General features: G+C 39.9%; 2 protein-coding genes across 4 annotated transcripts; both read left to right on the forward strand.

Moving 5' to 3' along the window:
- The first annotated feature begins 1141 nt into the window (after nucleotides 1-1141).
- cep170ab (centrosomal protein 170Ab) lies at nucleotides 1142-12995 on the forward strand. Of its 2 annotated transcripts, none has more exons than XM_037278746.1 (19): nucleotides 1142-1258; nucleotides 2778-2922; nucleotides 3020-3109; nucleotides 4067-4145; nucleotides 4287-4345; nucleotides 4702-4861; nucleotides 5026-5157; nucleotides 5276-5728; nucleotides 5797-6137; nucleotides 6218-6346; nucleotides 6962-7091; nucleotides 7202-8620; nucleotides 8741-8975; nucleotides 9416-9524; nucleotides 9625-9768; nucleotides 10254-10342; nucleotides 10739-10832; nucleotides 11520-11571; nucleotides 11735-12995. In XM_037278746.1, exons 2-19 carry the CDS (start codon nucleotides 2818-2820, stop codon nucleotides 11965-11967), a joined length of 4053 nt encoding a protein of 1350 aa, XP_037134641.1. In that variant the 5' UTR covers nucleotides 1142-1258; nucleotides 2778-2817; the 3' UTR covers nucleotides 11968-12995. The 2 variants fall into 2 exon arrangements, with proteins under 2 accessions (XP_037134641.1, XP_037134731.1); XM_037278836.1 differs by having other exon boundaries at nucleotides 2781-2922.
- An 825-nt stretch (nucleotides 12996-13820) lies between these two features.
- pld5 (phospholipase D family member 5) lies at nucleotides 13821-23514 on the forward strand. 2 transcript variants are annotated; one of them, XM_037240864.1, is made up of 10 exons: nucleotides 13821-14169; nucleotides 19589-19725; nucleotides 19804-19987; nucleotides 20140-20248; nucleotides 20313-20440; nucleotides 20605-20802; nucleotides 21752-21903; nucleotides 22074-22239; nucleotides 22343-22433; nucleotides 22667-23514. In XM_037240864.1, the coding sequence occupies exons 1-10, from the start codon at nucleotides 14011-14013 to the stop codon at nucleotides 22897-22899; spliced, it is 1557 nt and encodes a 518-aa protein (XP_037096759.1). In that variant the 5' UTR covers nucleotides 13821-14010; the 3' UTR covers nucleotides 22900-23514. The 2 variants fall into 2 exon arrangements, with proteins under 2 accessions (XP_037096759.1, XP_037096849.1); XM_037240954.1 differs by lacking the exon at nucleotides 13821-14169 and adding an exon at nucleotides 18015-18311.
- Nucleotides 23515-24259: the final 745 nt, after the last annotated feature.

Raw genomic sequence — 24259 nt, forward strand, 5'->3', positions numbered from 1 at the left:
AGGTAACTTTAACGCTGTGTGTGGAGCTAAATAAATTATCAAAATATAACAAAAAATAATGCACTTCATTTGGTGCAAGTCTAGTTGTCACTCTTCCAAGCTCACTATGAATGAGGGAAAAACTACATAAACAACAACTCCAAGTACTGCGGCAAGTTTCACAGCGCATTACCTCAATCAAATCCCCCCCTATAATAACTTGAATATATTAACTGTTCGTCACCAACACAACGAAGTGTTTTAGCAGTGACATCTGATTTAGCAATATATTTATTATGTGTGTTGTATAGAATCATGGTAAAAGTTGTTTCTAATTAATTACAGTAAAGTTTAATGGATTGTCTTCTTGGAATGTGACAACAAAGCGGTGGAGAAAAACCAGAATGGTGCTCATCAGTCCTTGTGTTGAATTAAAATGTGAAATCCACTAGCAAATACTAAACTGGATTAAATGAATGAAAAATTAATTAAATGAAGTCTTCTTAGATTCTATTTTGAAATAAATAAAATACAATTGAATCTTAACAAGAGAAATGGAAATTGTCAAGAAATAGCTCATATTGGACCTGTCCTATGGTATTTTTCCTATGGATACTTGCAAACAATTCCCATCCAAATAGAATTAGAATTAGTATTGTAATATTTTGTGAGCGCTAGAATCGATTCCGGAATCGAGTGTAAGCAGCAGCCACTCAACAAGCTTAATACTTTGGCGTCATCTAGTGTACAAAATTGGGAAATCAAAATTCTTACGCTAATGTACGGTATATTTTTAAAGACATTCCTACGCCTTTAAAACTGCTGGGTTAAAAATTGGACTGACCCAGCAAGTTGGGTCAATTTGACCCAACCTCATGTTTTTAACAACAAAATTCGGGATTGTTTTGAGTAAAAGGGGGTCCAATTTTTAACCCAAACTGGGTTGTTTTCAACCCAGCATATTATTATTTAGTCATTTATATCGTTACAATTTGTGTAGTTTGCTAACCACTAATTCCAAACTACCTAATTAAAACACCATATCAAATGCATGTCTTGTTTTAATTAAGCACCACATCAAATAAATAAATAAATAAGTGCACTTTCAAGTAACCATGTATCGTGTTCTCCAAGATGAGCACACAGCGCCACCGTGAGGCGAAGGCGCTATAATGCTTACTGGGCTTGGCGGCCAGCACGGAGAAAGAAGCAAACAGCTTCAGCTTGGTCCATAATTCTAGTGCGGTAAATCGGATGCTGATCGCCGTGACAGAAGCTGGTGAGTGACATGTTTGCTCCTCCCGGTGTTATTTGCAAAACCCTGGTGCCCTGGTCCTGATGCGAGGGGCTAGTTTAGTTTCTTCAGAGGGATGTGGTTAAATGAGCATCGCTGTGTACGCGCATTATGAGAAAGCTAGCCTTATATGTCGACCATACCAAGATAATGTATGTCATGAGGTCCGGGCAACAAATTCCCGTTTTAAAATAATTGACGTTTGGACCAAACGAGGATGCATTTACCTCATGGAGCAAGTGCAAAACCAGGAGGTACGTACGCACTCGGATCAATGCTGCAGATCCGGGTCGCTTCCGGATAAAACACCGCTATCAACGCTCGTGTTAAATTCTAAACTACGTATAAACAGGTTATTTTAGGTGATTAGAACATCGTTTTTTCTCTATTTCTCGATATTATATGCATCTATGTGAACGATGGCCTAACTGGGCTAATTTTCAGGCGTTGTCATTGGCTGACTAGCCATCAGCTGCCTCCTCCCATGAAAGCCTCATTGATGTGTTGTCATCTTCAGAGAAGAGTTTCTGGACATGATCTCAGCATGAATGGGCAGTCAAGCGTCTAAAGGGGGCAAACAGGCCACTGTAGCCAGGGCACTGCCACACCTCCCCAAGAGGGGGGGGGGGGGGGGGGGGGGTTCAAAATGATGCTCTAAAATAAGACCCAGATAGCCTACTGTATGGACAAACTTGGCTTCATCCCATTAATTCAGTCGTGAGTCAGCAATGAGGCCTGTGTGTCTGTGACGCTATTGCAGCATTCAGGGAGTCCAGCTGATTATTTGAGTCAAAATAGAAGCTTTTTTTTTATTTTTTTAATGCTGTTCATAGGAGAGCTTCAATGAGGGGCATCCTGCCTCTCTGTGGTCCATGTGTTCAAATGTTTGTTTGATGGACTTTCTCTGACTTGGCACAATATTCAGTCTTACGAAGCAGCTGTTCAAATGTACTATTTTTCTGAGTCATCCTGTCCTCATGGCCGTTGTTCGCGTATCTGAGGAAGATTATTTTTAATTTTAGTGTTAAGTTTTTTAGTTTTGTTTTAACATTTTGATTATTTGTCTCGTCTCAGGTTTAAAAATATAGGGGGTCACTAAGTAATAGTAATGAGGTAATAAAATAGGGATATTGCTACACCAGGGCTGGGGGTGGGGCTATAGCTCCTGTCAGGAATAGTTTAGAGGATCCAGTATTTTATTTGTTTCTGTTAAAAAAAAAATATATATATATACGTATATATATATATATATATATATATATTTTTTTTTATATATATATATATTGATTCTTTTCTCATCATGCATCGTTTAAGTCTCCAATAGCCATGGGAGAAAAATAATCCTAGCGTTGTTATAATTCTCAAATGCCCATCTTTCTATTGTACATACAGCAATCCTGAAAGAAACACATAAAAAAATTCATTATTATCTCGTTATTAAATCGAGTAGGTATGCCCAAGGATGTGACGTTGGGTGTAGATTTAACTTCTCTTTCATTTTCAGCAGGATGCATTAAAGATCAAGGAGATCTTGAAAGGCAGCCATGAGTCTGACGTCCTGGTTCTTAGTGAGTGGTGGTGGGACACGTCATCGTCTTCCCAGAGAGATGATCTTCGTGGGGAGAGATGACTGTGAACTCATGCTGCAGGTACAGATTGACTCTACTGAGCTATAATTCCTGTATTATAATCTGACTGGGAGATTATGTTGGCTAACAGTGATTGCCTGGATTTTATGTGATTTAGTCGCGCAGTGTGGACAAACAACATGCTGTCATCAACTACGAAGCAGCGACAGATGAACACAAGGTTAAGGACCTGGGTAGCTTAAATGGGGTAGGTCCCTGGTTAGTTGGCTGTTTTATGTCATGCTGTGATCTTTTTCATTTGAGATGCATGTCATTTGACTTTGGTCTATGGCAACTTTGATCTAAATATAATACACACACACACACACACACACGCACACACACACACAATAAATACTGTAAAAAAGGCTGAACTGATCTAATGATTATTAAAGCCACTGAGTAAAAAAAATTCTTTATTTTACCATGGAAAAGATTTAAAATATAAATTATTGTATGATTTTGCTGTACAAAACATAAAATAACAAAATTGCACCCTCGAAGCACAAAAACCTACACTTGTCCAAGTTGATGAAGTTTCCCAAAAATTTGTAGTAGCCAAACGATCTACTATTACGACTATTGTGACATTTTTTCTCGACACTGTCAGAAAGGTAGGAATTGAACAGTATATTTATAATAATTTCTATTTGTGTTGCACCACATCCTATTGAGACCTGTTTGTAATGTCTTGGTTATTTATTTCAGGGGTCACCAACCTTTTTGAAAGTGACAGCTACTTCCTGGGTACTTCTTATTGATGGGCTACAGTAGTACAGAAAACACTATCCGTTTTCTCACAATAATTATCAACAATGAGTTGGCAGTGTTTTACTTCCCTGTCTTATCTCAAGCATTTACACTTTCAAATTAGCACGTATACAGCATTCCTAGTAAATCACAATGTCCGATCAAGGGTGAGCTCTTTTTAACACAGTGCTGTAGTCCTTGGGGGCGACCCGGTATCCGAGTGCACCATGTTGCTCACCATTGCTTTATGATGTTAAAAATATAATCACAATTATTTTAAAATGTAAAAATGTATTTTTATCCATTTGTTAACCTTATAAAGGTACACACAAGAGCTCACAAATTGGATCTGTAATGGCTTGTGTTAAAATGCTGTGTGTAGTATTGGCTCAACCACTTTGTTGTTTTTTTGCAGACCTTTGTCAATGATGTCCGAGTACAAGAGCAAATGTATGTCACACTGAAGATCGATGACAAACTGAGGTTCGGTTACGATATCCTTTGAGCGTGTTCTGTTGGGCAGTAGAGCAGAAGGCCAGTGCATTTGGACAACTGTGAAACATGAAATGCTCTGAATATAACCACATCCCTCTCATCATGAAATATTCGTTGTCTTTCACCTTAACTTGTCCCACATACTAACTTGTTCACTGTTGTTCGTGGAGCGCTACACATACCAGAAGAGGCTCTAAAGGTGAGACTGCCTCTCTTTGTGAAGAAATCGTGGACCACTATTATTATTATTATTAATATTATTTCAGTACCTGCTTTGGGTAGAAAGTTAAAAGCGTACAGGGATGGTACGCTCAGTGGTCACTTTAATAGGCACAATGTAATGATATCCAATACCTGAGCCAAACAGTATTAATAAATAATGCCTTTTAATAAATTACAGTCTTCTAATTCTCCCTTATTTAAATCTCTAGCTGTTACTGGAAGGTTTTTCACAAAATTCTTTGACCTAAATACATATGTGACTATCTCCTAATACTTGGATGTTTTTTTTTTAACGTATCTCCTCACCTCTTGTTGCTTTCCCACTTCTTTCAGCATGAGAAATTTAGCAGCCAGCTTCAGCTCAGCCAGAGAAGGCTTCTGGGGGGCGAGTCTTCAAAATCAGAAGGGAAACTCTCTGAGGCAGCTGCACCAGTGAGTGAGGCAGCCTCTGCTAAACCCACAGAGCCCAACAAGGTGGAAGAAAAGATGACAGGTTAGTTACCTGGACTCTGTGCAAGGGACTCCAACGCTGCCTCCATTAGTGAACCATCAGTATCACTCATTTCCATTCCAGATGTCTGCTTGTACGAGTCCTGATTTCTTCTGTTCACCCATGCAAGCCATGATGAAACATGCAATGTTTTGTTGTTGTTCTAGATGTTGCAGTTTTGAAAAGGGGAACACCCCTTTATGGACAGCCTGCCTGGTGGGGCGATGGAGATGCCGATGCTCACTCTGGAGGGCCTGAAGAAAAGAATTCTGATAGGAATCGTGAAAAACTTCAGACAGGTTCAATACATCTTAAATGTCCAAGTTTGGTTACTTGGATTGATGTCAAAATATACATTACAATATGACCAGTGAGTGTTAATTATGAACCACCATGCCATTGTGTTTTTTCTAACAGACACAAAGAAGAGTGCAGGAATGTCAAAGTCTGCCCTACAAATATCCTCTTCTCAGGAGCCAAGCTACTTTGAAATCCCAACCAAAGATGCCCTCCTAGAAGGTAAAGCAAGTGGTGAGGCCACATCAAGAGATCAAGAGGCTGGTGCTTCATCTGCTGCAGAGCCTGCCCACGGTCATGCATCCTACACCATCGAATTCGACCCGGGCGCATCGGGCAAGGTGACGGTCAAAGATCGAGTGGCAAAATTGGGCTTAGACACAAAGCCACGTCCAAAAAGGGGAGTGGGTGAGGAGCTGAGTCCACTTCAGTCAGCTGTGATGGCAGCAGAAGTCAAAGTCGCTGACTGGCTGGCCCAGAATGAGCTGCCTTTGACTGTCAAAGAAAGGGTTACAGAAGATGGGGGGGAAAGTGTGAAGAGTGACGTACCTGTTCAACTGAGGAGTCTTAAAGGTACTGCATGTGCGTACGCCACCATTGGAGTAAAATAAGCTTATTTGTCATTTTTCTTTCTATGCCAGACAGCACACATGAGGATGGCACACAGAGCGACTCAGAGAACGCACTTGGAGAACAACGCAAGGCTCTGGAGGAACGCCATTTGGGGCTTTGGGGTGTAACAGGAATGAAGATCAGGGAAGCCCGTGCTAATGTGCCTGAGGGGCTCTTTGCAGAGGAGGAAAGTCCAGCACGCCGTCGGAGGTCTTCAAGTACAAAAGTGCCAGTTAGTTTTGTAGAAAGGCAACAGAGTCATGATGAGTGCTATCAACATGGAGATGATTGTAGCGACAGAGGCACATACACCATTGAGCTTGAAAATGGAGACCATGAAGAAGAAGAGGCTCGAAAAATGATTGACAAGGTGGAAATGAAGAAACGTTCATTGTAATCATTTGAACATTTGCAGTGCAAATGGTTACTTTTTTCATCTTTGTATTTCAGGTGTTTGGTGTAGATGAATTAGAAGCTATGCATGTTTCCAGAGTCGGGAATGCGGACCTGAAAGAGAACCTCCCCTCCCAGAGGTCTGCTCCTAGAGAGAGAGGAAAACCTGGCTTCATGGAAATAGAGGTGCAAAAACAAACACGAGTGTTGCATCACGAAAAGAATACCATATCAACAGTGAATCATTATGGTCATATTTTCTCCAGCTGGAAATTGGATCTTAGACAAAGTAGAGAGTATCATTGCACAGTTCCAAATACCAGTTGGTGTTTGCGTACACTGAAAAAAATGCTGTTGAATTTATTCAACTGTATTTTATCAAGTCGTTGCACAAAATAAGATTATGTGGATCCACACTTGGAAAAAATTTGACTGAATCCAGATGATTTTATTTGGTGCAACCACTTGACAAAATAAGTTTAATAAAAACCTTTTTCAGACTTTGGTTAGACAGAACTAAAATGTCAGGAAAAGCCAAGTAGAGCATTTTAATTTTATTTGAGGTAAATCAGAGGTTTTTATATCGTGGTGGGTAAATGCTGACGTCCATTGAACACGAGTGCATAAGAGGGTGTGCACACTTGCGCAACCACATTATAAAATAGCTAATAGTTTGAATGAAGTTTTGTCATTTCAGTATGACTCAAAGTGATACTTAAAATGAAAACTCCCATTGTAGTTTCAGACTGAGCTATGCCATAGAATCCTGTTTTGGAGCTTTTCCATTCTGTCTCTTCCCAGGTCTTGCCTGAGGAACTGGAGGTCGGTGGTCCTCGCTGGGTCTCACAGTGGGCTATCCTCGCTGCCAGCCACATAAGGACAGACCCTGAGGGATCTGGAGGCGAGAGTCAGAGTTTGGTTTCTGACAAAGGTACCTAAGTGCTTCTGAGGAGAACATTACCCTTCATTAAAATACATCCAAGTCTACTGCTTTGTAAAGCACTACACACACTCATTTGCGATCTAATTTGGCTTTTTCAGCAGATGGAAGTGAATCAAGCTATTACTTTGCTTCATCTGGTCAAAATGAACGTAAAAGAAGAACTCTGCCTCAGTTGCCTGGTGAGGAAGTTCTTCAAGAAAGGAGGACCCCAAGTTCTGTCATGCACACAGACATGGGAGAGAAACAGGACACAGAACTGCAAGAGAAAGAGAACAAGCTACCAAGAGGGGAGAATTTGCCCACTTACAGTAGCCCGAGTCGCTCTTCACCAGCCAAGTCACAGGGCAGCAGTTACGGGAGCACGAGACAGACAGGTACGATGGCAAAGTTACCGCCTCGGCCAAAGACGAGTGGAGAGAGGAGAAAAGAGGAAGTGCAGATGAGGAAAAAGGAAGAGAAAATCCGAGACAGTAGTGGAAAACCCATTTTGAGACAGGAGAGTTTTACTGTGGAAAAACCAAGCTCCAACGTACCCATTGAGCTGATTCCCCGCATTGACGGCCTCACCGGTAGCAGACCCCCTAGTAGGGAGGCTGCCGTTGACACTGACACGCTACAGAAGGACTCTGAGGCAGTGGCAGCTTTCTTGGAGACCACTGTATCAGACCAAGGTGACCCGCCGAGTCAGTCCATCGAAGGTTCTGTGTCACCAGAGTCAGATGTGGACACAACTAGTACGGTAAGCCAAGCTGACGGAGCAAGGAAAATGGTTCAAAAACGGAGAATTCTTGTAGGACAGCAGAGAGAGAAAACCATTGTGTGCTCAAACAACAAAGGCCCAGCCGCTGGTCGAGAGACACAGGACAAGCGGGTTAAGACTAGACCACAAAGTCTTCAGCAGCCTTGGACGTCTCTGGATCTCACAGATGATGATGTCAATTCAAACTCGCTTCTTTCTGATACTCAGTCCACCACGCAGCAAAGCAGAGGTTCACGGGCCAGAACCCAAACAGGAAGCACGGCCGTGGGGGCCAGCACCAAGTCCAGTCGGGCTAAAATCAACCAAACCCCCTCTCCTCTTCCAGCCGGTAAAACCTCAAGTGCACCCAAGCCAAGGCCCACGAGGGCTTCCATACTGCGCAGAGCCCGACTCGGTGACTCAACCGACACCGAACCTCCAGATTTGGACAGGATGTCTGTGGCCTCTGAGGCCTCGACGACTAGTTCCACATCCAGGACAGGTCTGACAAAAAGAGGAATGTCTCGGATCGAGGCTCTAGCACAGCCAAGGAGACCAAGGGTCGGTTCTCCTTCTGCACAGAGTGACTCTGAAGCCACCGTGACCAGGAGTAGAGGATTGGGAGCTCGAAGTACTGTGGGTGATTATGCTGTTAGACACGGACTACGAGGGTCTAACGTGACCTCTGTCTGTGGACCCAGAGCCCGGGCGAACAGTGCCTCTAAGCTTCCTGACAAAAGTAAAGCCACATCCTCATATGGACAGGCCGCACCAGCAGGTACTTATTTGATGCCGAAATTTCACATTCTTCTGCTTAGAAACACTCATTTTAGTGGTATTGTTCAAATCCACGAGTGTTTAAATTCTCAAAGATGGTCTAATTCTGCTTTTTCCATAGCCAGCACTCGATGGCGCCGCGTGCCCGTAGAGTATGCCTCCACCTCAGAAGACGAGTACGGTTCCAACCGCCATCTGTCCAAACGGAGACAGGCACGGCCTGTTCCATCCACACGAGTGGCACAGCTCGGAGGCTCGGGGCCAACTGTTCCTAATTCAGCAGGCTTGAAGCCAGCGTCAAGGGATCAGGATGAATATATGAGAGATTGGACAGCACATAGTGAGGAGATAGCCAGGTATGTAGATGGAGTTTGAAAACAGTAGATGATGTAATATTTTAAAGTGTGAAAACGCTTTTGGATTACCAATAAGAAATGGAAATATACATAATGGTGTTTTATCATGAAGGGTATCAAGGTACAGTTCAATTTTACATTTGTCGGACCACAGGACACATCTCCAATTTACTTTTTTTTTTATGGCACACAGCCCTTGTTTCACTGTCTGTGGATAATGACACCTTCTTACCGGTTTCAGGCAGCATCTTCAGAAGGATTTTTTTGCTTTTGTTCTTTGGTTGATATGCACATTTTAGATATGTTCATATCTGGGGCACTAACGTCTCCTTCTTGAGCGCCATTTTTACAAAGTTCCTCCCTATTGTGTTCTCCATATGATATCAAATTAGTGGTTGACATTTTAGAATTGACATTTGGTATCCATATTTGTTCAACAGGATTAGCCAAGACCTTGCCAAAGACTTAGCAATGCTTGCAAGAGAGATTCACGACGTAGCCGGAGAGATTGACTCAGTGAGCCCTGCAGCCACTGACCCCGGAGTTGTGGTATTGTCCAAATATTTGACAGTTGCAAAATGTAGATATAGTTTGAATGCAAAATAAAACAGCAGCTTCAAATAATTGATATGAGCTGAATTTTTTACAGTTGGAGGAATGTGATGACAGCTTGGAGCAAAGGGGTTATAGCAGTGCTCTGGAAGCAAATGGGAAGCCAGTTGAAATGAGACTGAGGTCCTCCAGTTCACAGGCATCTCGTTCCATTCGTCGACAAACATGGAATCAGGATGAAGTGAGTCCCCTTTTGAAACTAAAAAATAGTTCACCTCCAGTAAAATCTAAATACAGTGCTGAAATGTATTTTGTCTTCAACCCATTAACAAAGCAGGGACTGCCCAAATATTACATTATGAAAATTTAAGTTTATTTTCCCCCTCAAAATTACTTTAGAAACGAGTTAATTGATTTGTTGTAAATAACAGACGCCTTGTTTGCAGAATACTGTACATACACACTCTAAAATAAACTGACCACTAGAGAGAGCACTCACAAAATATACACACTAACCTCAGGGCAGAGAGCAGGTTATTTGCCACTCACAGTTGATGAATGAATGAACGAATGAACGAAAAAATGAATGAACGAAAAAATGAATGAATGAATGGTTTCTAATCAGAAAAATGCCCAATGGAAAGTTTCATTTTTGTTTCTTTCTTTTTTAAGATTTAGTTGTACTCGTGATGTAGCCGCAACAGTTACATTGTTTTCATCCTCCAGGCACTCCTAAATAGTTTACTCCTCCCATCTGTGAATCAACTCTCAAACCGAATACGAAAATCTGTCGACAAAACAGCCAGCAAAATCAGGTGAGTCGCATACTGCATCACAATAAACTCTGATCATTGTTTAATTTATTGTAGAAAGCAGGATAGAAGATATAGAAAACTAGGGGGGGCATTTATAAAATCTTGAAATGTGCTTATTTTGATTTACCTTAGATTTTGATTTTTTTATTTGCTGAAATTAGGCCAGCAAGACCAATATGAGTGACACATCACAAAGGCTCACGCCAATAGTCAGCAGCAAATCGGACTCATTATCACACACAGAATGACAACTCACAAGCTTTTTCATTCATTGGTACCACAATTGGCATCACATTAATATAATTATGTATTCAATAGTCCAGTGGGAAGGGCGATATAAAAAATTCATTTCATGTACTTTGCTTCTATCTATTTTTACTGCTTCTCAAACGCAAGGATCCTTTTCAAGGATAAAGACCGGAAATGGGAAGAGATTGAGAGCAAGCTTCAGGCAGAGCATGACTCCTTGCTGTTGAAGAGCTCCAACAAGGTGATCATCCTGTCTACTCACAATTTCATTATTTTATCTACTCCAAGGGGAAAATGGCAAAAGCAATTCATTTGCAAGCTTTGTTTTGAAATACAACCATGATTCGCACCGACACTGTAAAGACAAGACAGTAAGACAGTTTAATGTGTGTTGTCTGGTATCAAAAATGACGCTAGCAATTTGTTATGGCTTGAGCAATGGGATGTGTTGTTTGTAATCTCTTTACAGGAGTAATCCAATTCCATTTCACTGAATGGAATTAATGCCATTCAGTAGAAAATCCGTTCCCTTTAATAGTAAACACCAAATACTGGATTACTTTTAGCGGAAGTCAAGGAAACTGTTGACGGAATACATTTAGTATGTTGGAGGACAGATAAAAGGCTGTGCTAAATTCCTGCTTAAGAGAAGAGAGAAAAGCAGACATGTGATGCAACTCAAGTGTCCTCCTCGTCAGAGCTAATGCTACTCTAAGCGACATGGTTATGAATTCTGCCTTGACCCAGTCCAGCTGTCTCATCTGCTCTACGGAAGTGCTTTGTTTGTCTTGCAAGCAGTGAGAGGACTCAAAAAGAAAAAGCATAGATGATGAGCGTGCACTTATGCACAAAGTGCTATTTTGCATGCAAGATTAAATAAACTACAGACATCACAAGAGTTAATATTTGCTGTTTATTTTTTCGCCAGGAGATTTCCACTATCATTCAAGATCTAAAACGAGTGGAAAGACAACTGCTAGGTATGGATCTGATCAATCAAATATTTTTACGAGAATGATGGAAAAACGATTATATTCAGTTTACATTGCTTTTTGTTTGAAATTGACTGATGTCATGCAAAACTGTATTGGATCTTATTTGCAAGCATGCCATATTAAATAGATGTTTGTTGTCCTTGGCCAGTGATTGATATGATGGTCGACCCAGACGGCACTCTGGATGCTCTGACCAGCTTGGGCCTCACCAGCCCACTAGTCACTCATCAAGTAGAATCAGCTCTTACCTCTGGAGGAGAGGCTTCTTCCAGTGCATTGTTGGACTCTAGGCATGAAGTCGCCCCCGGTGAATCACATGGACAATCGGAGAGTTTACAGGTAGCAGAGCAAGTCACAGGGTCTCCCCACATCAGCGGATAATTGACAGCACGTGTCCATCATATTGGACTTGTCCAGAAGTGTACACATGATCTGTTGGATATCTATAAGTGACTTGAACCTTCTCAAAATGTACTATGCTTTACATATTTATTCTGTTGTGGATGCAAAGCGATTTCCTTTATATTATCCAAAGTCATGTATGTGATTTATAAACCTTTGTCTATTGTCAATGTAAATAAATAGTGTAACAGTAAGAAACTGTGCAAAGGTGTCCAAAAGAGAATCTCCTGTACAATGGTATGATTTTTTCCTCAGTTTTTTTTTTTGTGTATGAAAAGAACAACTAAGTACTTACCTTATAGGTCTTTCTTACAGACAAATCCCAAACTACTACATGCCTTTACCATGTGAAAATATCATGTGCAAACGTAGCGCTGAGAAAGATTTTCCTCTCCCTTCGGTATTTTGTCACAAGTGCCCTAACCCAAGCAATTATTGCAGGAAAAGAGTAAAAATAAATAATAATATAAATAATATGGTGAGGGAGTCATCAAAGTAGTTGCTTTGCACATGATGAAGCTGTTGTATGTTGATATTGGTATATAAAGGATGTGAAAATCCCTATTGATGGTGGTGGTTTGGCCAAAAAGTAGGCAAGAAAGGGAAAGGTTTGGTCCAATTATTTTCTTTTCAAGTATTGTGTTTGAACCAGCATATATACAGGGTTTACCTCCGAGTCCTGCGGTGGCATGCTGCAGTGATGCAAAGGAGGGATGCTTCATCATATTATCGTTTACACATGAATGTAACCCGATCAAATTCTACCCAACAAATGTATTCAATATTACTAACTGCGTGTTGTGCTCAGCACTTCGTGAAGTATATTTGTTGATGATTTTCAGATCATTTTGTTTGGATAATAATAATGATGATGATGATAATGGTTTGTAAAAGAAAAACATCTTTTTGAGGATTTTAGTATAATTGTTAACTCCGCAATACCTGTGTATTGTTTGCCTTGTTTCCAATAAAATGCATGATAATTCAACTTTTACATTTTTAACTGAGCCCCACAAGCGTGATTGGAGTGATTTATTTACAAAGATGTAACATAAGGATACCACAATGTTACTGGAACCAGAAACCTTTCATTTCTAAAGTTAATTTTGCTGTTGCCAGTAAATAGATCACACCTAGGTAAAGAAAAAAATATATATAAAAGAAAAAAAGTCACTGCAATTCTCTGGGTTGTCACATCAATCCAGCAAGATGTATGAGATATGTTCAAGCAGTAAAGGAAATATTCTTGTCTGCTGGAATTGAAATCTATGGGGGTTGGCCGGGGGGGCAATGAGTGAACAGGGGTGGGGTGGCCCTATGCTGCTCTATCCCTGCATTTCACAAACACACATATATATGTGTATATATATATATGTATATGTGTTCTTATAAACATCACAGTTAATAGCGATCTGCCTACACAATGTACTAAAGCCAGCAAGTGCCTCTTACACCGGCACCTTTTCGTATCGATAAATAATGCAGGCTGTAAAAATCTCAAACATCCTCAGCAGGCATGTGGTGGCTCTTGCTGCAACATTTTTTGAGGTGAAGTTTTCCTTGTACATTCTATTCTGTATTTCGGTATCATGTACTTATGTATGTTTCTGTCAGTGTCTAATATTCCTATCGGATGTTTCTCAATCATATTAAGATCCACTTTCTGCGACTAGAGCCTCTCCTGTTGCATTTTCATCATGTCCAGAGGCCCACTCCACGCCCCTCCCTTTCTGCTACTAGACCAATGAGATACACATGAAACACACACACATACACACACACACACACACACAGCGTCCCTCCCTAACAAGCATGAGTAGTGTGAGAAGGCGTTGGTGCTCTGGCCACAAACAGAGCCAAGGGAAGCGCTGCAGCTTGCGAGTCAGATGGCTCATAGAAAGACAAAAAGCAACCGCAGCTCTAAATGACAGACAGAAAAGGACGTGTCAGCATCTTGAGATAGCTTGAGGCAGACTGTCTGTGGCCCTGCAGGCAGGACAGACACAGACAAACAGGCCATCAATGGAACTGTCAAATAATCCAAGGTCGAGGGGGCAAGAGGAGGCACCCCCAACCCTGCTGTCTGATCTGTCCCAAGTGAAAAACAACAGCTTCAGTGCTGCCCAACAACAGGGCTACTCTGCAACCATCTTTTTGCGCCGGAAAGACAAACCAGAGAAGGTAGGGCAACACTTCAAACTTTTTTTTCCTTTCATTTTGTTTTCTTTTACAAATGAACCTATGACATTTCATCAAGTCAATCACTTTTAAAATGTTTCTGAAATTGTGCATAACATAACCATTGGAAGTTGTGTTTGTAAAAGTATCCAATTGCAAAAGTGTTTAAGGCTGGAAAACACAAGAGAACATTTCAATTAGTATCAAAGTGCAACATGGAATCAGGTTTATATCCATTGGAAGTGCGCTTAATGTTGGTGCTGCATCAAATTCAGCACAGTAGAAACACAAGACAGAGAAGGCTGAGCTCTGTCACAGATGAGTATTGATCACTAATTTCCTCATCGCTACCAGTGCACGCACGCACACACAGACACATGCCACACACCCCCTATTAAAGGTGCCATGCCATATTTTTTATTTTGTCAACCTTTGATATCCTTTCATTGGGTTTAAAAGATATTTCGGGTTGAATATGAGAAGTGTGGCACTTTGAGCTATTTTCTTGTGATTTTCAACAGTCGGTGTTCCGTTTGGGTCTCTGGGGTCTTTGATTAGCAAACTTTGATAATCGCTTTCTTCTGATTGGTAGCAGCTGATAAGTGGGTGTCTTGTTGCCACTCTCTTCATTGTGTTGGCTCTTTTAGATTTCGGAAGGCCAGAATTGTGTGGTGTTGGATATATTTTGTGGAGGATGGAAACCTCTGCTTTCACATACGCCCCAAATACATATGAACGACGGTTGACTTCATGAAGTCATACTGTGCCATTTCTGAAATGCTTTGGCATTTCTCCAAAAATAAATACTTAACTTAGTTACTTTCGTTTATTTCAGTTCCTCATCTTCTCATATGGGCTGTGATGTATTTTTTGATTGATTTTATTTTGTTATTTTGTAATGATTGGTGAAAACGAGATTCAGCTACCCATGAATCCTGAGGTATTACATCTCCCAGCTGAAGTAAATACAATAACTGTAGCCTATAACATAAATTGATCTGATGTATCCAATCCAATATTTGCAATACCCTACACTAATTCAAGCATTGTTATTGTTTCTGGTGCCTTAATGTGAGGTGGTAATGTACAGTCAAGCTCATAAAAGGCTTAATGCATTCCATTAAGCATTCTCCTTGAAATATTAATCATGTAACATGTGCAAAGAAGAATAGTGTAGCAACTGATAATTCACCCCCTGTTCTCCATTGGAGCGTGAAATGACACATAGGTATTCAATAGTACTATTTTGTTGCCCTGCTGAAAACCGCTGACATTTTTCACAAAAGTCATTAAAATGTAAAAAAATCAATGGTCAAACTTGTGTGCATGGTGTCAAATGCTGTGCTCAGCCGACGAGAGTGAACATCAAAATTGATGGCTGCTTTCAGTAAATCGAGCTGACTGAAAGAAGCCTGTGATGGTGGTTTTCGCTGAACAAGTCAGCTGTGGCTACTCACTGATGGAGCTTCCTCAGACAGACAGCCAGACAGGATCTTTTTTATTTTACTCCTAGATCCAAAACTAAAGCATTTGGCTCATGGCCCAGCAGCATATTAACATGGCATTGTGCCCAGTCAGCCTTCACTTGATATATCATTTTGACTTTGATACTCCAGTAACATGGACGACCCAAAAAATAAAAAAATTTAATAAAAAAAGCTAACACTTGCAGCGATTGCACTGCAACCAGCCACTGAGCCTCCGGTGTGAAGGTGAGACACCAACAGTGAAACGTCCTTCACTGGCATCGTCCAAGGTGTTTTTTGATGGGAGGTAATTAAGCGCTCCTCTCCAAACCAAGTTAAAAGCCAAAGATCAGAATCATCACGCTGAAAGATAATGAAAAAAATATTATCTTTTACTGAGTCAATTTTAGACTGGGCAAATGTCACGATAAAGTTTACTGTATATTTGTAAAAGTTGCAGGTCTAGGTAAATCGTAGAATAATCAAAATGGCTTTGTAGCTTTTTGAAAAAGAGCTCTTGAAATGCAAAGTTAAATAAATTCCGATCAATATATTATCATAATAGTTTTATTTTAACAGAATCTATTTAACAGAATTTTAGGAGTAATATAAAAAACAAGGAATGATAAGATATTTGTCTCAATCTAGTGTTTTGTCATCAATCCAAAAATGTTTTATGTGTAAAATGCCAAATGTTCAATGAGATCAATCTTAATCCTGATATTGGTAATTATCATTTGTGAGTGGTGAGGTGTCTTAGATTTCTGTCAGTACTGACAACTTCATACTACAATGTATTTTTAATAAAAAATTAAAAAGATTTGGAGTGGTTGTGTATTCATCTGGAAGAGCAGCCATCTCCCTCAGGATGTGACTCAGACATTTCTAGTCTCGCTCTCGCTGTCCTTTTGCTCTGTCACAGGGGAAAGAAGATGCATTAAGCAGCTCAAACGTTCACAGTAAAATGTGACATTTCCTTGTGCTATCCCACACAGTGTTATAATGTTCTTATTATGGCTTTGTATATATTGTTCATACACATTTTATCTGTTAACACAAAGAAAAGTTTAATGTAATTTTCAAAATAATTGGCCTATTTTTGAAGAATTTATTCACGATCGAATCGTATTTACGTCAATTCCCACGTTGCTTAAAGTTAAAAGGACATAAAATTGAAGTCCCCCCACACCTCTCTGTCTTGATGGTGCTCATAGGACTCCTAAAACAGCAAGGCTTGCTTGCTGTCTGCAATATATTGTTGCAAGCTGTTTCCTGCTATTAGGTAACTATTCATTTGTGAGATGGGTTGTGTTAAATAAAGGCATCAAAGAAAGTGTTTGCACTTTTTATGTTGTTCCGCTGAGTTTGCTTAATGAGGTTTTCGGATAATGTGCATAAACATAAAAGTACGGTAGTCGTTTTGAAAATTTCCCACAAAAGCCACAATTATTTAAGTGATAGAAAGGATTACATACAGTAGATATGCTAGTTTAGTTCACTTATATTTTATTATTATATGTTTTTTGTGCCTTGCCAATGGCATGTTTTTAATTGATGATTTTTAATTTTAAATGATTCTTGTCTTGCATTCATAAAGGAGCAAGAAGAAATGAAAAGTCCTCATGTAACCCTCTGAACACATTGAGGTGGTAATCACTCAGGGGTGAGGGAACAGAAATTATTATTATTATTGGGAAATATTTATTTTATTCAATTTGTACCAATACCAGCAATTATTTGACTGTGATTGGTCATCGATGCAACGCATAAATTTGATCCCAATGACAATAATTCATCGAAAAAATATATAAATAATATTACAAACCAAACCCCAAGGATGTTCTCAAACACTCGCACTTCATAAACATGATAGAGTAGTCTGACAGATTTTATTTTGGTCCTTTTTTGTTGTTGTTTTTCCCTTTTCTTGTGATTACTGTGATTATCCTCAACCCAGCATGTAGAATTAGGTGCTGTTCAAAGTTAGGTACAAAAGGCATTCACATCCAGCATCCTCATTTGTGATTGGGTGTTTGTTGGTGGGAATATATCACTGCAGACAGTTTGTCAGTCAGCACACAGCACGTATCAAAGGAGAAAGATAGTTGACGAAGCTTGTGCCAATTTGATTTGAGGGGGCAAGGTCCCCTCTTGCACCCGCGTAAAGCCGGCCCTGGTTTCTAGAGCCTTCCTTGCAGGTGTATAGCAATTTAACTTGGATCATGGTGTAGCTATAGTACAAGATTAAAAAGCAATGCATGGGGGAGGGAGTCAGGGAAGGAGCGACTGGGGCTTTTGGGATTCAAAACAGCAGCTTTGCATTGGTGGCTTGAACAAGAGGGTTTGGTCTGTCTCCATCTCTCCCACAGCCTCAGTTGAGTCAGCATGGAGCTGCATACTTGCTCATTCTTTATCACACACACACACACACACACACACACACACACACACACAGACACACACACACTCTTCAAGCTGCAAATAAGATCAGGACATGAGATGCAAACACATACAGAGAGAGCCTCAGGGTATCAGTGAAACATATGAAGTGTGAAAGTATGCGCATGGAGCAGAGCCAACTGAGCGACCCAAACGGACTGATGAAACAAATGTACTGATGTCAAAGAAGTTTGAAGTGCAGCTATCATGGCAGGACCGACCACAAAGCAACCAGTAAAGGTGACGTTCCAATTCCTCGCCTTCAAATATGCATGGATATGTAAAATCTCGATTCCATTTTTTTTGTAAATGTCACTGAGAATGTCTGGGCTGTGTTATGAATATAATGTAATTTTGTTTCATACATTCAGCAACTCACATTTATTTCCATAATTGATTTCTATTCGGTGAATTTTAGATGATTCAGCAAAAAAACCTTCCCAGAGCTCAGTGGAACTTTTCTTCAATGGCAATATCTGCATGTCAAGCACGGTCTGGTCAGACTAATGAAAATCCCCGGGTCTCGGTGGATTTAAAAAGGAGCGTACGGTACACAGGATGTGCTATAGCAGCCTAATTAACTGAGACATGAAGAAAGAGTAGACAATTAAACAGTATCCTTACAGTATTGTAAGGAATAGAAATGAATAAACATCTTCAAACACAGCCAAAAAAAGAATATACTCTCATCCGCCACATTGGGGAAAATATTTTATATTAAATTTTATTGACGTTATGCTAAGAGCCTTGTCCTTATTATATTATTATTCAGATTATTTATAGTGATAAAATGCTCAGCCTTGATGCATAACAAGCTTTATTGTCATGTTAAAAAAGTATGACGCAGTTGAAAATTAAACAGTGAATTAATGTAATCACAATTTGTCAAATGTTGTGATTTGTGACTATAAACTCTAGCATTTCGGTAACTCATAAAACCATCAAAGACAGAAAAAGGAATGATGAAAGTGGGCAGTGCTAAGCAAAACCAAAATGCATCACTGCACTTTGAAAGCGCAAAATCAAGGCTTTTGAGACAGCGTCAGGACAATAGGGATGTCTGACTCTCCCACACCTTTAATATAGCCACAATATACACTCAAGTACACAAATAATATATATCTTTATTTTTCCAAGACATTGGCCTGGAGCTTGAGACAGAGGTCATAAAATCCCTTTCAAGGGGGACATGCTTGAACAACAAAGCTGGCAGTATCCAGAAAAGTCAAATATTCTGAGCAATGCATTCTGCCTACCTTCAGTGTTGTGGGCAAACGTGTGATTTTCTGGTGCCCTATTGCTATTTCTTTCAAAGCTGCAGTATTGCTTATCCGATATAAACACGCAGCGTTGTTTATTGATCTCAAAACCTACCTTCTCCCGGTATTGATTGAGGAAATTAACATTTATGGGGTCATTACTTTCCTTTCCCAAGGCCTTATAATGAATGTTGTTGTCTTTTCATCCTGTTTATACCTTTGCAGTTTGTTGACTAAAAGTTGTTGTTTGTGTGTCAGACTCAGCAGAAGTGCATTGCCATCTTTGCATTGCTGTGCTGCTTTGCTGTACTATTGGTGCTTATCTTCTCTTCCGTGGATATATGGGGAGACGATGAGGATGGAATCACAGAGGAGAACTGTCGCACTGACTGTCGGTGAGATAACCAAGAAATTGAAAGAATAATAAAAGGACATACGAAGAATGTTGATTTGTTGATGCTCCTATATTGCAGCATTGTCCTTATGGAGACAATCCCCGAGGATCTAAAAGATCACTTGAATGGTAAACGTAATTTGCCACTCTTTGTTGGCTTTCACACATTGCTGGACATAGCGAAGCACTCAGTCCAGGTAGTGTCACCTGTTTGGAACTTGACGCCCTCGGAAAAAGAAACTATGCCAAACACAGGACGGCAGGTACAAAGTCATCAATGTACCATTTGTATTTCCCAAGTGCTCCGAATGAAAAAAACGTTAATTATTTTGAAGATTACCTCCCCTTTTAATGAGTTTTGACCTGCTGAGCTGGAGCTGAAACAATGCCTAAACACTTATTACCGCTTCCGCAGGGTCAGCTTTTATTCCAGAGATTGCTCAACTTGAAATCCCGTGGGGTCAAACTAAAGATTGCTAGCAGTCTGACAAACTCTGCAGAACAGAAGATTTTGGCAACGCACAGTAAGTAATTGGCAAACTGGCATTTAGTTTGACTTTTAAATCATGTCTGTCTCTTACTGTCCAGATGCAGAAGTGCATTTGGTTAACATGACAGCTTTTACCAGAGGAGGACTCCATTCTTCATTCTGGATTGTGGATCGGACACACATCTACGTTGGCAGCGCTGACATGGACTGGAGGTCATTCTCCAAGGTAACATCAATATTTTGCTGCAAAAAAATAATTAGACCTAAAGACTGAACGAGGACAAAAGAAGCATGAAATACTCTTATTTGGGCTCAATATTGTTATTTTCACAAGCTCAACTTTCTTGCTGTATAACTGGTGGCACTTTGTTTCTTTTCGACATCCCACAGAGAAAGGAGCTGGGCCTGATGGTGTATAACTGCAGCTGTCTGGCTCTGGACCTCCACAGAGTATTTTCTTTTTACTGGCAGCTCCATGAGAGGGACTACATCCCCTCAATCTGGTCCAAGAGAGTTACAGCGCTCTATGGGAGAGATCAGGCCCTGGAGCTGGAGCTCAACAATACGCCTGCAGTTGCATATGTGTCTGTAAGGCTCTTTAGTATTTATTGTTGTTGTTTTTTTAACCAGAATGCAAAGCATTACAAATGGAAAATTGCTTTGAATAGCAACTTAGTTTTCAAATGTGTACCATTATTTAAGTGACAAATACCTGTATGTATAAAAATTTATTAGTCTTGGTGCCTGATGTGAAAGTCTAAAGAAATCTTTTTTTTATTTTTTTTATTAGCCTAGTCGGTAGGAGTGTGGTCTTGTTGCTTTTATATTAGTACTACATATATCTGCACTGATGCCATGGATGTTTTTGTCAGAATCTTAAGAAAAGGTCATGCACAATCGAATAGTGGTTAGCACATCTGCCCACCTCGCTTTTGATGTGAATACCCCCCCCCCCCTCCTGTGCCAAGTTTTCATGCTTTCCCTGTGCTTTTGTGGCTTTTCTCCAGGTGTTGCAGCCTTTCTACTTCCATATTTCTCATTATTTCTTTCGTTATTCTTAGGTTAACTAAAGACCCTAAATTGTCCTTAATTGTGAATGTGAGCCCCACATCTTACTTTAAAGTTATCTTGGATGAGATGGTTAGTCGTGTAGCAAATAACTGATGGTGATGCACAATCATCAAAAAAACAACAACAAAAACTCACTGATTGCACATCAATGTTGAAGTCTTTTTTTTTAGCAAAAATCCTTTGCGCTGATGGCTGTAAAAAAATATCACAGGGTTACATCACTAAAAATAGAACCACCGGTCAGGTTAGCATGCTACAGTGCGGGGTGATTATTCATGTTATTTGCCCTTGTAGGCCGCAACCTGCTCTTGAGACCTCTCTGTAATGTTTGCAAAAAAACTAAAATAGCATACATTGTTTTGCCTTGTAATTTCTGTCACAACCAAAATGAACCATTTGAGTTTGCTTGACTTGTAAACTGTGTATGTGAACAGTCAGTCACTTTAGTGGTGTATCTTCTCTGCAGACCTCCCCTGATCTTTTCTGCGCTAAAGAGCGCACGAGCGATGTAGACGCCATCGATCAAGTCATGCAGAGCGCAAAGACATTTATCTTCATTTCTGTGATGGACTACCTCCCTCTGGTTAGCAGACGCCTCAGAGGAACCTTGGTCACAAGGTACTGAAATGAAAACAGATGCTTCATGTGACTCTCTTCTATTTCATGCCTGTTTTTGATGCTGTGAATGCACTTTGACTCACCTTGCTGGTTGTGAAAAGATGTAATGAAGATGGACTTGCTTCGTCCAAGCAGGGAGGAAATCATCTAATTAATGGCTTCATCATTAGGTACTGGTCACCACTTGATGAGATGATAAGAGAGGCTGTGATTCTGAGAGGGATCAAAGTTCGCCTGCTCATCAGCTTCTGGAAGAACACTCACCCTCTCACCTTTAACTTTGTAACCTCTCTCAAGTCATTGTGTGTTCAGCTGAACAACTGTTCTCTGGAGGTGGTATGTGGAACAGCTCCTCTTTCCCTGTCTGGACATTGTGCTGATTAATATTTATTATGTCAAATTATTCTACATGATTTTCATTCATTCAATTATCTTTCAGAGGTTTTTCAGTCACAAGGAGAAAAAGGATGACATTCAATATGGACTCAATCACAACAAGTACATGCTGACTGATAATGCTTTTTACATTGGTAGGCAATGCATTTTGCATTTTTTACATTTTTAGCGTATTTTATAATAATAGTAATTTTCATAGATACTGTTTTAATTATTTCATCATTTGGTATGCTCAATTAAGAATGACTGCTTTGGACAATGATGATTTATAAATGCCGCTACAGCCCTTTGAGTTTATCCCCAAATGCGCATTGTGAAGATATGTACACAAATTGTCATGATGACATTTTCTGCTTTACCTTCTCAGGAAACCACAACTGGGTGGGGAATGATTTTTCCAAAAATGGTGGAGTTGGGTTGGTGGCCCTGATGAAAAACGATGGAGGGAAGATCATGGAACAAATGAAAGCTGCCTTTGAAAGAGACTGGACTTATTCTAAAAGCCTGCTTGGAAACAAAGATCGATACAACAAATATAGACATCAGCACCAAGCGGCGACGAAAGAGGAGGACAATTGGAATGACCCTTTGTCTTTGTAAATACAAATGACCTTTATGCAACTTCTATATTTAATGTGGAATTGCTGCACTATGCATTGCTATGAACGGCTTACACAGTACTTACATTTCCCAGTATCCAAATGAATTTATTTACATCTTGATGTAAGAATTGTAGCCGACTGCATCTTAAAATTATTATCCGAGTTGATAACGACAGTAATGTACAATGCTGCATGAAGTATATTAGTCGATATGTTGTCCGAGCCTATATTCAAACCAAAAAGACAGCCGTATTCAAACTATAGCCTACTAAAAAGTAGCAATATGTATATGCATGTATATGAGCGTGCAAAAACCACAAAGAAAGACTGAGGGTGGGACTCATATCCAGAAATGTGAGGCAGATGGGCTACCCACTAGCACACTGCGCTGCCCAGTGCCAAATTCCATCTCAATGTATGGTGCAAATTGAAAGTACTATTTTTTTTAAATTCTCCGGAAGTGGTATGTGTTCTTTTGGGGCCCATGATATGAGATTAAAAGATATCACTTTTTAAAATGACAAATTCTAATAAACAGAAGGTTTTTTTTAAAGTGTAAGCAAAAAAATGTCACATGCTCTTAATTAAACACAAACATATGAATGTCATAAGATTCTTGTTTGAAAATGTTTCATGTTGTTACAGGATATGCAGCAGTGTGTCCATTTAATTTCCCCTTGAGGAAGATAAATTGTTAATGAACTAAAAAAAATTTGTCATACTGTTTTTATTTAGAAATTTGCGGTAACATTACAATTTTTTTTAGCTTTGTCCCCAATAACACATTTATTTATTTATTTATTTATTTATTTATTTATTTATTTATTTATTCTATTAACCTGCAGCATGATTTGACTAGCATCCTTGAGAATGAGCATTGAGAAGTGGCTGTGATTTGTGCTACTTGACGTGGAGTTCCCGGTCCTCAACACGTGGTGGCAGTCTTGGGCCATAAGAGGTGTCCCGGTCCAGTGCCAATATATAGGTCAATATTCACTTATGGGACACTGTTTACGTTTTTAGAGAAAAATTAACAAATTCAAAGAATGGCGTGAAATGCATCTAAGGTGATCTGTGGAACAGTACAAGTGGGTATAAAAAATTAAAACAACCAAAATAGATGTCAAAAATAGAACGATCCTGACTATTAATTAAAATAAATTTGCTAATCTGTAGTGCAGTGCTGTATTAAGAGTAATTTCTGAATGTGGAGGAATGTTGGTTGAGTCCGCATGGTAGATTGTGGGAAATGATATCCCAGACTACATTATTAACATTTTTGCTGCTGTTGATGCTGCTGCTGGCACTAACTGAGCAGACCTTCAGGAATTATCACCAGTCTGAGGGTGAGCAGGAGG

This window comes from Syngnathus acus, chromosome 1 (assembly GCF_901709675.1).
Source record: "Syngnathus acus chromosome 1, fSynAcu1.2, whole genome shotgun sequence".
NCBI lineage: Eukaryota > Metazoa > Chordata > Actinopteri > Syngnathiformes > Syngnathidae > Syngnathus > Syngnathus acus.

Coding starts and splice junctions, on each gene's coding strand:
- pld5 (XM_037240864.1), top strand. CDS start 14,011: ATGGAACTGTCAAATAATCCAAGGTCGAGGGGGCAAGAGGAGGCACCC. Junction 20,249..20,312: donor GAAGATTTTGGCAACGCACA/GTAAGTAATTGG, acceptor CTTACTGTCCAG/ATGCAGAAGTGCATTTGGTT. Junction 21,904..22,073: donor AGAGGAACCTTGGTCACAAG/GTACTGAAATGA, acceptor CTTCATCATTAG/GTACTGGTCACCACTTGATG.
- cep170ab (XM_037278746.1), top strand. CDS start 2,818: ATGAGTCTGACGTCCTGGTTCTTAGTGAGTGGTGGTGGGACACGTCAT. Junction 4,146..4,286: donor CAAACTGAGGTTCGGTTACG/ATATCCTTTGAG, acceptor AACTTGTCCCAC/ATACTAACTTGTTCACTGTT. Junction 6,347..6,961: donor CTGGCTTCATGGAAATAGAG/GTGCAAAAACAA, acceptor GTCTCTTCCCAG/GTCTTGCCTGAGGAACTGGA.